The sequence below is a fragment of the Columba livia genome, chromosome 18 (genome assembly GCF_036013475.1).
Source record: "Columba livia isolate bColLiv1 breed racing homer chromosome 18, bColLiv1.pat.W.v2, whole genome shotgun sequence".
Lineage (NCBI taxonomy): Eukaryota > Metazoa > Chordata > Aves > Columbiformes > Columbidae > Columba > Columba livia.
Genome location: NC_088619.1, coordinates 5,614,809 through 5,628,987, shown reverse-complemented (window position 1 = coordinate 5,628,987; position 14,179 = coordinate 5,614,809). Strand labels below are relative to the sequence as shown.

Below are 14,179 nucleotides of genomic sequence, written 5' to 3'. Positions count from 1 at the left end.
CCTGCTCCAAGAGACCTGCGACCAGAGGCAGAGCCTCGACGAGTATCCCGTTTTTATAGCCTGATCAGATCTGACTGTAGGCATTCCAGAAGCTTCTCTGCACCCCCATACTGGCTATGGGGGCACCCCTGAAGCTTCCAAACATCCCCCACACTGGCCGCGGGCGCCCAGCGGCTCCCTGGCGCCTCGGCACTCTCTTCTTAACGGCCCTGGCCAGGGGTCCTCTGGGATCAAACTAAGCTGTTAGCCTCAAGTAGCAGAGAGAGATGATGTGTCTATGCGTTCCATATCAAAGGAGGGAGCGGGAGAGAGAGGAGTTTGCATTCTGCTGCACTCTGTTTGGGTGATCTTTTCCTGGTTTATTTTTCTGTTGGTCAAATGTCCAGTGATAATGATGTGGTGGTTGCTTCCCACTCTGCAATTGTATTTTTCTAGATGAGCTGGTGACACAGTACGTTTCAGAACTACAAAACACAGAGGAAATGATTCGTTGTGGCTTTTCACGAGCTCTTGGGGCCCTTCCAAGATTTCTGCTAAAGGGCAGGCTCCAACAGGTGAGAAAATATGGTGGTTGTAATGAGAAGAGGGCACACAGTATTTTGAATGAAACCTGTGATGGTAATCAAATAAATAATAATGACCATAATGAAAGGTCTTTGTGAAAGAGATTTGGATTCTAATGTACAGTAACTCCAGAAAACCATCATTGGTTTAGCTTGCCATAGATTCTGATAGATAAAGTTTAGTCCTGTTTTAGTAGTGTTAATGGAAAAGCCAGAGACTGAATTATCCCTTTGCTATGGAACATTTGTCCAAAGGGAAAAGTGAGACATACTGACAAATCCTGGGGAGAAAACAAACACTGCTTCTTGCAGGGTTCTCCCATATGTGATTTAGCTCATTTAATACAGTATCTAAATTTGATATTTATACTAAATAACGTATTGGATTTAAATATCTCTTTTTTTTTTACTTTTTCAGGTTTTGGAAGGTTTGAAAAAAGCTACCTTAATTACCCCTGCAGACGTGAGCTTTGCAGAAGCCAGAAGAGATGCCCTCATAGCAATTGCAAAGTATGTTTGTTGTCTTTATTTGCGTTTAATTCTTTCTCTAGAACCTTTCTGCTCTCATTCTGCTTTCTGTTGTGAACCTGTAGCATGATTCTTGAAATCAGTTATACTGACATACAGATTTCTAGTGTGGGACTGTACGCATCTCTGTTATTCATTTATCTTTATTCAGAGGATTTTCCCCCATCTGAGGATGGAGTAGGACTCTGGTGGTGTGAGTTTTTCTAATTGATTAACGGAATAGCTAGAGTATATTTGAAAGTTCACCTTTCTCATGGGCTGCAATTTAGTAAAGAGGAAGAATAAATGGGTTTTTTTTCACTTTCTCAATAAGAAGATTGAATCAGTTTAAAGAAATTGTACTTTTTCTCTAAAGGAATATTTTCTATGTTTATGTGCCACAGTGTAGTTAGTGTTAATGGCATCACAGTATATATGCTCTCAAACTGTTACAGTGCAAATATATGTCTTCAATATCAAGCTCAAACTCAATGTATATTCCTTTACTCTTTTTGCTTACTTCATTTTAAGTTCAGAAACTGGGAGGTACTTCAACCTTTTTGTATTATTATAGGTATTATAGACCTAAAACCCACCTACTTTTTGTTGAGTTTTTAGCTTTGCTGGTGTTCCTTTAAACCTGGACACTAATCAGAAATCCTCAGGTCAAATCTAACACAGTAGGCTCAGAAATACTCTTCATGCTGTTTGTAGCAGGTGTGGTAGGTGTTTGGAATATTGTATGTCTGGGGAATTTTATTAATCAGCAGAACAAAGCTGTGATGTTTCTTCTTGCCACTCTTGTGATTTTTCCCCTCCTTTTTCTCTTTTTAAAGGGTTTGCCAGACAATGGGTGTAAAGGGAGATGGATCCCAGGAAGAATATGTCTGCAAAGATAACGTTAATCAGATTTATGCTACACTACTGAGTGGTTTGACTGACTACACCACGGACAGCCGAGGAGATGTTGGAGGATGGTAAGGTGCCTCACAAACAAACTTAAATGAAGCTGTCACATGTGATGTCTAATTAAAAACTGATGTCTTTTCAGAATCTGCTAGGAATAGACAGCTCTGAGCTTCTGCAGGTTTGAGTACAGGTAGAAATACACTGGAGGAAGACTGGAAAGTGAAAGGAAAGAGTGACATTGTCCCTGGCCTTGGAAATTAGGAAGATGGGGACTGTTGTTTTTTAAACTGAAGCTCAGTCTTCCTCCTGTTTTGTGAATGACATTATTTTCTTCTAGTGAATATCAGGAATGCATTTAGTTGTAAAAACTCCAGAAAATTTAAACATTACTCCTGTTTCTTTGAAATAACACATTTATTCTTAGTGAACTCTCCCATTGTACATTCGTGTTGTGGGCATTTTTGGCCAGGAGAGGGAGCAGTTACACAACATGTTAGTGACGAATTTTGAAACCTGATGACTCCGAGAAAACCTTTATAAATTGTGCTGTGGTATTACCGACTCTTTTGTAAGTTTAGGGTTTCAATGATTTCAGCTATGAGATTGCACAAATAATTAAATCATATGTCTGTAGGAATGTATTTACTAATGTGAAGTCTATAGGTATAAGATCAAGTCTGTAACAGTCATATTTTTGTGATGTTCTTCAGTCTTCACACTTCCCTTAATATATAAAGAAGGTTCAGTATATAATATTGCATTCATCTGAATGTTCTGTATTCCTTCAGTGCCAGTGATCTGAAAAGGCAATTTCTAAATTGATGATCCAAAGCACTAGAAAGGCTTATGTCTGTCTGTGAGTTTGTTTAATTTCTGAAGAAGCTGTAATTGCTGCTGTAACACCACTCACTGATTGGAAGTTTCTGCAATCTTTGAATGTGGTAGACAGAGCAGTGATTAAAATTTGGTATTAATTGCTTCACCCTGTGGAATTCCACAGGGTAGTTCCAGGGCAAGAAAACACTGTGAAATGTGGATCTTAACAATCAAACGATTTATAAGAAAACATAGAGACTCTCTTGTCAGGGTACTTCACTGTGTGTATTTATGAGGACAAATATGCCCATCCTGAAATAGTAATTGGTAATAGAAAGTATGAAATTACATCTGTTATAGAATTCTGTCCCATTCGCCCTTGACTTTGGTGTCATTACTCTATTTGGTAACCCCAGGTTTGCTTTAAAAAAAGGAAAATAATTAATTATAGTGGTGTTCTCCTTTTAGGGTTGCTTATTAGATAGCTTGAATACAGGGTCAGGTGCTGTAAAGTACATTTGTAATTACCTTCAGTAATGGCAGCAACTATAATATACCCTACAATCAACTGTTTTCTTACGTGATTGTGTGTGATTGTGCTTTTTATTGTGCCATATGTATCATGCTGGAGTTTTTCATTGCCAGCAATCTTTGGGTAGTTTATACTGCTGTCAGACTTTAATGCTTGTGCTCTACCGAGTCATTATCGGTCACTGAGATCTCTCCAGTTCCAGTGTGAGTGTGAATAGTTATTTATAACAACTCTGTCTTTGAACAGAAAACAGAGAGTAAGTTCTACAGCCCAAAGATGAAGAGAGATATCCTGTGCCATGTTAGTATTGGATGCTTTGTTCCTCTAGCATACTTCACTACAATATTTACAAATGTGTTGGAAAAGTACACAGGGCAAATAACCCATACTGCCCTTATCAGCTTGAGTTAATATTTGTATGTTTGTATTTTTCTTGTTTTGTATAATATACCCAGCTCCTCAGCCTTCAGAACTGGTTGTTAAAATTGTCATATGACAGGGAAATAATAACATGGGACATGAAATCAGGGAAAAGTAGGCGTGTTTGACATCTCAAACTTAGAAGACAGAAGGAAGCAAACTAGTAAGGATCACAATCAGGTCATTGAGCTTGCAGAAGGGAGGAAGGAGCTTGGCTCTCCCTCTGCTCCTTCCTCAGCATCAACGAAAGGCGGGGAAGGTGAACGATCTCTCACTCAGAGAACATAGTAACACAAGAGTAACACGGGTGTAGCTGAAAGAAAATGTAAAGACAAGCATATAGGGTATGGAGTCAGAGAAAGGGAAGGGATCCTAAGCTTTTTGCTTTCAAAATGACGCGTGATACTAAAGTAGATAAGAACCTGGCTAAATACCATTAGGTATGCAAGTTAACTTCCACATCTGACATCTCTCACTTGAGTTCCCCATACCTATTGTTTATCCTTCTGTCTATGTCTTCATTTAAAAATAAAGCTCTACAAAGTGGAAATTTTTAAAGAAATCCTGGGGAAATGAAATTCCCAACACTCATTAAAATTCAAATGTGCTTTGAGCACCAGATTCCTTTAAAGCTGCTTTGGCAGTGCCAGCCAAAGTCAAGTCAAACATGGAAACTGAAGGGGGAAGGGGAATCCTTTCTCATAGCAAACTGTTGGCTGCTAAATACTTCTGCGGCCTCCCAGATGTGAGTGTTTTCTCATTCTGTTTCTTTTAAACCACTAAGATGGAAGGATATGGGGAGAATAGACACTTCTCTAGAGAGCCCCTTTTCTTTAGTGTGTAATTTTTGTCTTTCTTTAATGGAGTCGTGGGAAAGTTTAACCACCTTTACTTTCCATATGCAGATTGTTTGCTGGGACTTGTCCAATCTGTCTACAGGTGTTAGACATGAGTATCTAGTAGTCAGATACTATATGAAAAAAGTAGGAAAACATCATTTGATGAAAGATTGCCAAACTAGTATTAAATTACTTGGGAAAAAATGATGTAACTTAACTTTTTCACCATTATAACAAATATCCCACCCAGTTTTAGATTGCATAGGATACTATTTTCAGCTCCTGTTGGAATGCAGAAATCAGAGTATGTGTTTTCACAGTAGGCAAGTACTTTTTAAAACATTTTGATACATGTACAGGGTGTTTCAAAAAGATGGACCCAGTTTGATTTTGAAATCAAAATACTTTGAAATTGGGTCCATGTTTTTGAAACACCCTGGACATTTTTACTCATTACTGAGACAGGATGATGTTACTAATGTGATGAATGTGTTGGTCCTGGTTTTCTGCAGGATCATGTAGCTCATTAAGGATCTGCCGTGGTGCACAAACTAGTGTTACTTTAGCTAATCTCTTGTCATAAAACTAATTATTATTTAGCCACTTAATCCATTCTGAACCACTTTTTTTTTTTAACATTGGAAGTATTAACCTTGAAAACCTATGACAATATGACACTTCCAACAGTGCTTAAATATCTTGTCAGGATGTGGGTTGGCCTTTTTGGAAGATGATTTGAAGCAGACAGAGCACTTAGGTTTAAATACCGCTACTTGCACACTAAATATTACTAATGAATATCAGTGTTAACCTTCATAAAATAAAGAGTAGACCTGATAACATCTGCCTGGAATAAAAACCAAGATGGCGAGGCAGGGGCTTGGGCGGAAACTGTTGTACCCGGGGTGCAAAGCTGGGCGTCAGTTCACAGAGTGGGGCTTGTGTTTCCAGCTGGGACAGTCCTCTGCCTCCCAGACTGTGATAGCTGCTCTCACGGTCAGCGCTTTCATTGGTTGCAATTTTTTGCCAATGTCTGTTTAACCTAACTGCCGATGTATTTATTTAGATAAATACTGACGTAACAACTTTAATGTATCTCTGTTTCAACAGGGCACGTGAAGCTGCTATGACAAGTTTAATGGAAGTGACGCTTCTGCTGGTTCAGAATGAAGTGGAGTTACTTGATGCCAACATGTATGCTCCTCGTACTGTTTTTGTATCTTATCTCTTATAACTACGTTCCAGTCCATACAGGAAAGCATTTACATACTGTATACTTACTGCTTTACTGAGTGTGACAGAACTTTTGATAGAAGTTCATCAAGCTTACACCAATACAGATGCGGAGAATATTGTGTCTGTTTATCAGAGAGGCTCATGTTTTTGAGAGAAACTGGGTGCCAGTCGCACCTTTGAGATGGCATCTGTGAGATTTGGTCTGTGCTTGCTGCCTCTGTGGAGCTTGCCAGTATTGTTCACTTAAATAGAAAGCAAACTTGCCTGCTTAGCCAGAGCATTGCATCATTAATTTGGAATGCAGAGAGGAGTTTGTATTCATTTCTGTCCTCTTTGCAGAATTATTAGTAAGGAAATACAGAGAAACATAATTTACACTGAGCTTCTGGGTTTTAATTTCACGATACAACACTCCTTATAGTAAAAAAATAAAGGAATACTTAGCAGTTTTTAAGCAGAGCTTGAGCTGCAGCAAAACATTCCTAATAGTTCTAAAAAATTGTGTTGGTTTTTGGGCAGAGCCTGGTCGGTGGTTAGCTGGTCTTAGACCTTGTCCTCTGCTGTGTGTACAGTTATCTACTTGAAAATGTGCTTTTCTCAAGTTGCCTGCTCTGTTTCCATCTGAAATGTAGTAGTTCATCCGCACCTTTGTATCTCATTGACTTTTACGAGGACATAGTGAGGTGGATGGATGATGGCAGAGCGGTGGACTCGCTTGGACACCTTCCTGTGTAACCTCATCTGGGTGTTCCTGCTCCATGGGGGGATTGCACTGGATGAGCTTTCCAGGGCCCTTCCAACCCCTGACATTCTGGGATTCTGTGATCTGTTTGGATAAAAGGTGATATGTGAATATCAAATACTGGGTAACGTTACCGTCATGGCAGTTTTGATCGATCAATGGAAGACAAAGCTCTAAAGATTCTGCCACTCTGTTGATGTCTTAAATCACTTGTACATTCATTACAAAGAGTTAGACCAGAATGCTTTATAGCATGATATTTTTTGTATAGTTGCAACAATTCAAATTTAAACGCATGTTCTACTAATGAGGTTACGTGATGAATTGTTTTCTTCTTTGTAGCTGCAAACAGATTATGTGCTGGTTGGCCCAACAGTCAGCTGAGAAAATCGATAAATTCCGGGCTCATGCAGGATATGTGTTCCTTACTCTTTTACATTTTGATCGTCCTCCAGTTCCACACGTTCCTCATCGACAAGAGCTAGAGAGGATATTTCCAAGGTAATATATTGAAGAAGGTATGCTAAACCAGTGAAAATAAAAAGATGCATGCACACCATTAAACCTAACACAGCAACCTGAGGTAATTTCTGTGCCCAAATGTGCTCTTTGAGGAATACTTGTGCTGTTTGGTGGACTTTCATTGAAGTGTACAATGTATAAATATATAAAATAGAACTTCTCTTTACTGGCAGTGGTTGAAGTTTTGATTTGCGTTTTCCACTTACACTTAAAGAGCCATGATTAGATTGATTTTTAGGTGATTCAGAGACTGTTTTCACTGATGTGCTGTTTGAGGAGAGGACTTAGCATGGGAATGCATGGAGAAAGACAGTGCACACATACAGGATTCTTTTTTCCTTCCCCAGGTCAGAGAAAGAGACTCTGAACTGGAATGCTCCATCAGAAGCTTTCCCGCGAATCACTCAGCTTTTGGGTCTGCCAGCGTACCAATACTATGTGCTTTTGGGTCTCTCGGTGTCTGTTGGTGGATTAACAGAGACAACGGTAAGAAAGCAGAGCAGCTTTCCTGTGCGGTAGCAGAGTGCAGTGATGTGATAAAATGGTTGGCTGTTTAGTCTGTTGCAATGTATATTGCAGGGAGTTATTTCCATGAGAATTTCAGATGTAAGATTTTTAATCAAGTCATACTTATAAACCTGATGGGTTTTATATTTTTCATATTTAAAAGTGTTTTCTTGAGTTATTGAGCATGCAGGAAACAGGGAGTAAGACACTTGTTTCTCATTTCCTGGCGTGATGGAAGCCGAGTGTTCCAGCCTGTTGGCTCCATCAGCTCTCAGGTTTATTTGCTCACGTTTCCAAGCTCTTAAGCACCGTTCAGCCTGCTAAATGCAGGGTGACCGCTCTTTTTAAAGGAGGTGAATCTCCCCGTTTGCATTCGTAACGTGTCTTCTTCAGTATGTGTTAACAATATGTGAAGATTCTTTTCTATTAATTTGATATGCTTTCTTAAAAAGTATCAAAGAGATACCAAATGTTTCATTACAAAAAAATATCATTCAAATGTCTATCCAAATCCTCCGAGCTTTGCAATCTCAATTTCACTCTTCTGTGCATGAACAGTGTCTTTATCACTGTTTTTGGTTGTCTGTTCTGCTGCCAAAATCTTCCAGACTTCATTATAATTTTAGTGTATCCTTCTCTCCTTTATTACAGCTCGACTTGCTAGTTTCAGAATTCTTGGTTTCAAGATACTTGGTTTCTTACTTTTTTGTTTTTGATGTAGGGAAAGCTGTAACATATATGAAAACAACTATTGTGATGAGGAGACGGTTCGGTATGAGGTTCAAAATGACAGAAGCAGAATATTCTGGACTATCAGTTAAATCTTTTAATTGCAGTGGCCCTGTAACAGAAAGGAGAAGGTCATGAGTCAGCACCCCAACAGTGTTTAAGAGCATTTCTAATTAAGTTTGGTGTCTAATTAAGATTTGGTGGCTCTGCAACCTCATGTATTTAAACCCATCTTGAGAATTTTAATGCTTCTAAAATGGCAGGAAATTATATAGCAACTGCTATTTTAGAACTTTGGAAACATATGCTTTTTGGTTTGTGTATATCACAATGTAACTATTAACAGATTGTTTTAATAGCAGACACACACATGAAATTCAGCTTTTGGTCAAACATGGTTAATTATAGGAGGCTTCACCAAAACCAAAGTTATTTGTATAAGTATAAAAAGGGAGGAAAGTTGCGGAGGAACAGACATTCTGACTGCTAACTGAGGTCAGAGGAAAAGTCTTAGTCAACATTTAGTTATATATATGTATTTTTTTCCACGTGAAGCTCTGGTTGTGCTTGGTTTTGAAAAGTGTGAACAGTTCAGTTACTTCTCGTTCCCTCGCTGTGTTACCATCTGCCGGTGTATTTAAGGGAAACCTTCTGTACTGTTTTCAAAATATGATTTTGAAATGTTAACTTTCTGTGACCCTGCATTTTTCTTAACACTAAAGGCTTGTTCCGGTTATAGAGTTCTCAAGGGCTTTGGCTTTAGAAAGAAGATGACCTAATTCTCGTTGGAGCCAGATAGAAGTGCAAGGGAGGCTCAAAGTGGAGAGTACTTACGCTTGGGATTATACAGTGTGTGGTGAATCACGTTTAATATTTAAATAATTTATATATTAGAATTGAGGTGTTTTATAATGACTTATGTTTCAAGCTATTCTATCAAAGCCTGTAGTGCTCTTTACTGAATATCCAGGGACTGATTTAAAACAGTAATAGAAAATTTTAAGACCTGTTGCTATTAAATCCATGTGAAAGAAGCAGATTCTTAAAAATCTTGGATAAAGGAAAAAGAATATTCAAGTGTGTGTTCTTGCAGTAACCTGTGTGTATTCTTGTGATCTCTCCTTTCTTCCCTTTCTCCTTTAAAAAACATATATGCACACATGGACATAGAAAGTTTGAAGATTCTCAGATGCTGCAAGATAATCTGAGTTCAGATGTCGATTTTTCTTTAAATCATCTTGGGCATTAGTAGGAGAAAGGCTCTATTGTAATTCAGTGGTCAGTGGCTATTTTTCCATGGTTAAAATCGCTCTGCAGTATATTTAGCAAGAGTAGCTCTTTGTTGTGCTTTTTAAAGAGATTTTCTGAAACGAGCTGTGTGGGATCTCAGAAACATTTGGGTGGCAGCGCGGTTGCTGAGGTTTGATTACCATTTTGGATTGTAGCTCCCGCATTTGAAGTAATCTGGAAAAGCAGAATATGTCATTCCCTCCGGGATTTGGCATTCTGCAACATCGCCTTCATTCAAAGGGCACTTTCTCTGGGTAAAAGAATCTTCTAATTATATATCTGGCCCACAATAATGCATATTTCATATGGCTGCATTTAAAAAAAAAAATCCTCTCAGTATCTGGAGGTCAGAACTGCACAATGGTGTTCTTTCTGCAGCTCACAAGCCCTGTAGTTTCAGGAGTCGGGAGATAATTTTAATATAATTTCATGATTGTTCAACTACACTATATTTAAAATGTTGTTGAAGCACAGAATGTCCCATGATTATCCTCCCCCCACAAAGAGTGAAAACTACATTTAAAAATGTTGTAGAAATTTTAAGTAAAAACTTTCCAAAAAACCCACCAAAAAACAAGAGAAAAAAACAACCTATTTTGGAAATAAAAAGTTTTCTCTGGCCGGTACCAGGATTCCAGCATGAGGTGCCAAAAACCTGGAATAACTGGAGTGGCCAGTGCCTGAATATCTGGTGAACGTGTATGTATGTTAAAGCACCTGACAAACATTAAAGCCTGCCTGTGGCATATGGATGTTAACATTATGCATGTGCCAAGTACATTATACAATTTATGTTTTACTTTCCTCAAAACGGACTCATTGCTATGACTGTATGTACCGTTTGGAGAAAATACTGGGCTTTGAGCAGCTGTGTTAGTTCTTAGAAATGAAAATGCTGGGAGGTTTGAAGATGATGTTCTAAAACACCTGGTAACCGTGACAGCTTATGGACATGAATGCATACTTGGATTGAAGGAACAGGCCCCAAATCCACAGAATCACAGAATCAACTGGGTTGGAAAAGACCTCAGAGACCATCCAGTCCAACCCTTGGTCCAACTCCAGTCCATTCACTAGATCATGGCACTAAGTGCCATGTCCAATCTCAGTTCAAAAACCTCCAGGGCTGGTGAGTCCAGCACCTCCCTGGGCAGCCATTCCAATCCTGACCACTCTCTCTGCAAAGAATTGCTTTCTAATATCCAGCCTAAATTTCCCCTGGCAGAGGCTCTTCCTTTCTCATCCCGCCCCACTGACTTTTATTTGCTCTGTCCAAGATAGAACTGCAAAGAACCAGAGCCCTGAGGTAGATTGAGCATCTTTGTACCTATTTTTTGCTGTGTTTAATAAGAACAAGGTCATTCTCAGGCATCCTCTTAAATTCTTATCCAAAGTTGTCCCAGTTCCAACCCATTAACCTCCTAATTTCCTTTCTGGGTCCTCATACAACCCCAGGGAAAGGTAAATGTCGCCCCTTTGATAGAGCGTGAATTCTGTGTTCTGCAGAGATGAGGAAGAAATTTGGAAATGCTCTTCTCTGCAAATACTCATGAGCAGTTAAGGTTAGAGCTCAGACATTATCCTCGTAGGTTATCTGGAGAAAAGGAGTGTTCACCTGAGGAGAAATACGGATTTAACCTGTTCATGTACCGTTATCTTGTTATGTTAGAAGTTCTTCCAGTAAAGTTTGTGTGGCTGGCTATTTGAAAGACATCCCATTTTTCAATCTCCTGGGCAGGTGATTCTGTGCTGATGGTTCATCCACACCTGTACTTTCATTTGGTTTCATTACTTGCTAATGAAGAAGTGCTGCCTTCATTATACATTTCTTTCTGATTATCCTGCTACTCTGTCTCGGTTTTGCACGGTAGCTGTGCTGCCCTTCTCTTTCATGCCCATTCTTGCCTTTTCAGTCATTTGAATCTCCAGGAAAAGCACCGAGTAATTCAGGTTTCTTCAAAAAACGGTGCAAGATCTGCATGTAGTTGAAAAGACAAAAGAATTAGGGGAGAAAATTACATGGTTAACCACGCATGTTTTAAGAGAGACTTGACGCAGCTGTGACCTGTTTTCTGCTTCTAATTGATCTCTGCTATTGTAAGGTATTAAGAAAAAAAATTATTCTTTATTTGTAATGGTCTTAAATGCACAGATTGTTTTAAAGGGTAGTATACAAGAATTAAGCAGGTTTTAAATGTTCAGGAAATCTGTCTTACTTATAATTGCATATCCTCTAAAGCCCTTTCAGTGGAAGGATACTGTTTATGCTTCACATCCAAGAAACGCACCAATGATGCTTTGGCATATGAAAGAACCACACTCGGGTCACTTCAGTGTTTTGGTTTAGTATAGCTGGCTCTTAGAGATGTTTAAACATTTTCCACTGAGATTTGATTACCATTTTGAAATGCAGAGTAACTGAAAAAATCTTGAAATGGCTCGCCCCTTTTAAAGGAATCTTTCTGCTCCTGCGTTGCCCAGTGTGTTTACCTATAGAGCAAATGGTTGGACTGTGCTGCTTTCCGGGTGCGGATTCCCGTGCCGTCTTGTTTAAAAGTAGCCAAAGCTTCCGGAAACTAGTTCAGAGTTTAGGCTCACAGATAACATGCTGCTTGTTCTTCTGTGCTGATACACCCATAAATGTTACTAATATAAAATTTAAGTTAGATAAAATACTTAGATAGACATTCTTCTCTTTTGCTATTAGGAGGATATTTGTGACTCTTCTCATACTGATCTGTGTTTTCTTTTATTGATAAAAGGGTCAGTCTTCTGAGGGAGCTGATTGCAGCTTTGTATGAGCTATCAAAGGCATGTATGAGCTTCAGGAAGAAAATCCCCACTGATTGTATAGGCTACTTATTGCTTCCAGCCCTCAACAGATCGTTATTTAACACTTGCAACCAAAACTGAAGGGAGTTTGTACTTCAAAACTGATCTTCCCACCTTCCCCTCCCACAGCCCCCTTCACTGTACCCCAATTTCTGGGGTGCCCCCAACTCCCACCCCCTTCCCTGGGCGAGTCCCCCAAGCCCCGGCAGGACCCATAACCCTTCACAGCAGCCAGGATAACTGAGAAATCTGGTGACGTTAATCCCTGATGAAATACTTTCCTTGGAGGTTGTGGAGTCTCCTTCTCTGCAGACATTCCAACCCGCCTGGACACCTTCCTGTGTAACCTCATCTGGGTGTTCCTGCTCCATGGGGGGATTGCACTGGATGAGCTTTCCAGGGCCCTTCCAACCCCTGACATTCTGGGATTCTGTGAGGTAGTTTCCATAACCAAAAAACCCACCAATTTTTCTTCTCGTCCCCAAGAGAAGTCAATATTTTAAAAGATGAGCCTGGAGACTGAAATTCCACCTGGGTTGTGCTGCGGGGGCTGCGGGATCCCGACCGGGCAGCTGGATGTGGAACTGCTGCCTCTGCCATCTTCCCAAACGGGCTGATTCACACAACAGAGTCAAACCAAGAGTCATTATTTCTGAGCTGGTTTTAATTTTTAACCCAAGTTTACTGCTGGTTTGTGTGGCCTGCGCCATGTGCCCGAGAGCTTGCCTGCATTTTTCAGTTACATCAGCTTGTTTAATAAATATTACCTCTTGAACTTCTTGTTTATTCTTTAACTTTCAGCGCCATAACAATATTATTATTATTTGAAGTAAAGCAGGATAATCACAGTGGTTTGGGGATGTTTTATTTTGAGAGAAAGAAAACAATGAACCTTTAATGTGGTCTTTTTTTTCCTACAATGGTTAAAAGGAAAAAAAACCTTTCTTGAAAAAGGATTAATGCCAGTAAAATAACCATCTTCCTGTCAGGTGTTGATACTGAAGTTTACACTTGGCTGCGGTTGGCAGAGCGGCGCTGGCGCGGGTGCACAGCTCGGGTACGGGGCAACGCGATCCTGTGCCGTCGCTCTTTGCTCACTCGAGGTTCCTCCTCTCGCAGCTCAGATACTCTGCCCAGAGCCTGTTCGGCTACATGAAGGTAATCCAGAATGACCCCAGCGCTATGGAGAGCTTTTGTGAGACGTTGCTGAAGGTCTTTGAGGACAACCTGCACAATGACCGGTAACGTTTTCCTTTTGCCTTTTCATCTTTAACAGCAGGACTGTTTGAAGTCAGATGTCTGGCACATCTTTTTTAATGCGCCAAGAGCCATGTCAGTCTGCTTTAATGCAGCTGTTCGGTACAGCGGTACCTTTGGTAGAATATTTTGCATTAACTATATTTTAATATTGCTCATAATGTGATAAGCAGCAGTTTTCATATAATGCAGTGTTAGGGATCGTATATTGCTGCACACTTTCCAGTGCAGTCCAGCCCGCATTTCCTGCAGGTGGGGTGTTTTCACACAGACCTAAAGTATCATTTTCTTGTCAAGATTTTTCTTCAAAGGCGACTCATTCTGCACAATGAGATTAATTTCTCTAAGCCTCGCTTATCAAACATGTGCAAAAGAGAAAACACTCCTTAGGGGAAAAAACCCCACAACTATTAATAGAGTTTTCAGTTTTGTTTCTTGTCTCAGCTGTTGAAATAGCAAACATGGCCATAGTTACGCA

The 14,179-nt window shown here is 39.7% G+C and overlaps 1 protein-coding gene across 3 annotated transcripts in view; it reads left to right on the top strand.

Moving 5' to 3' along the window:
• The window catches only part of TBCD (tubulin folding cofactor D), a 116,911-nt gene that overhangs the window by 89,924 nt on the left and 12,808 nt on the right, over positions 1-14,179 (top strand). For all 3 annotated transcript variants that reach the window (XM_065034601.1, XM_065034600.1, XM_065034602.1), the window contains 7 exons: positions 436-554; positions 982-1,073; positions 1,907-2,047; positions 5,697-5,780; positions 6,907-7,065; positions 7,434-7,572; positions 13,564-13,685. In XM_065034601.1, coding sequence (XP_064890673.1) covers positions 436-554; positions 982-1,073; positions 1,907-2,047; positions 5,697-5,780; positions 6,907-7,065; positions 7,434-7,572; positions 13,564-13,685 — 856 coding nt within the window. The remainder of the gene's footprint in view (positions 1-435; positions 555-981; positions 1,074-1,906; positions 2,048-5,696; positions 5,781-6,906; positions 7,066-7,433; positions 7,573-13,563; positions 13,686-14,179) is intronic.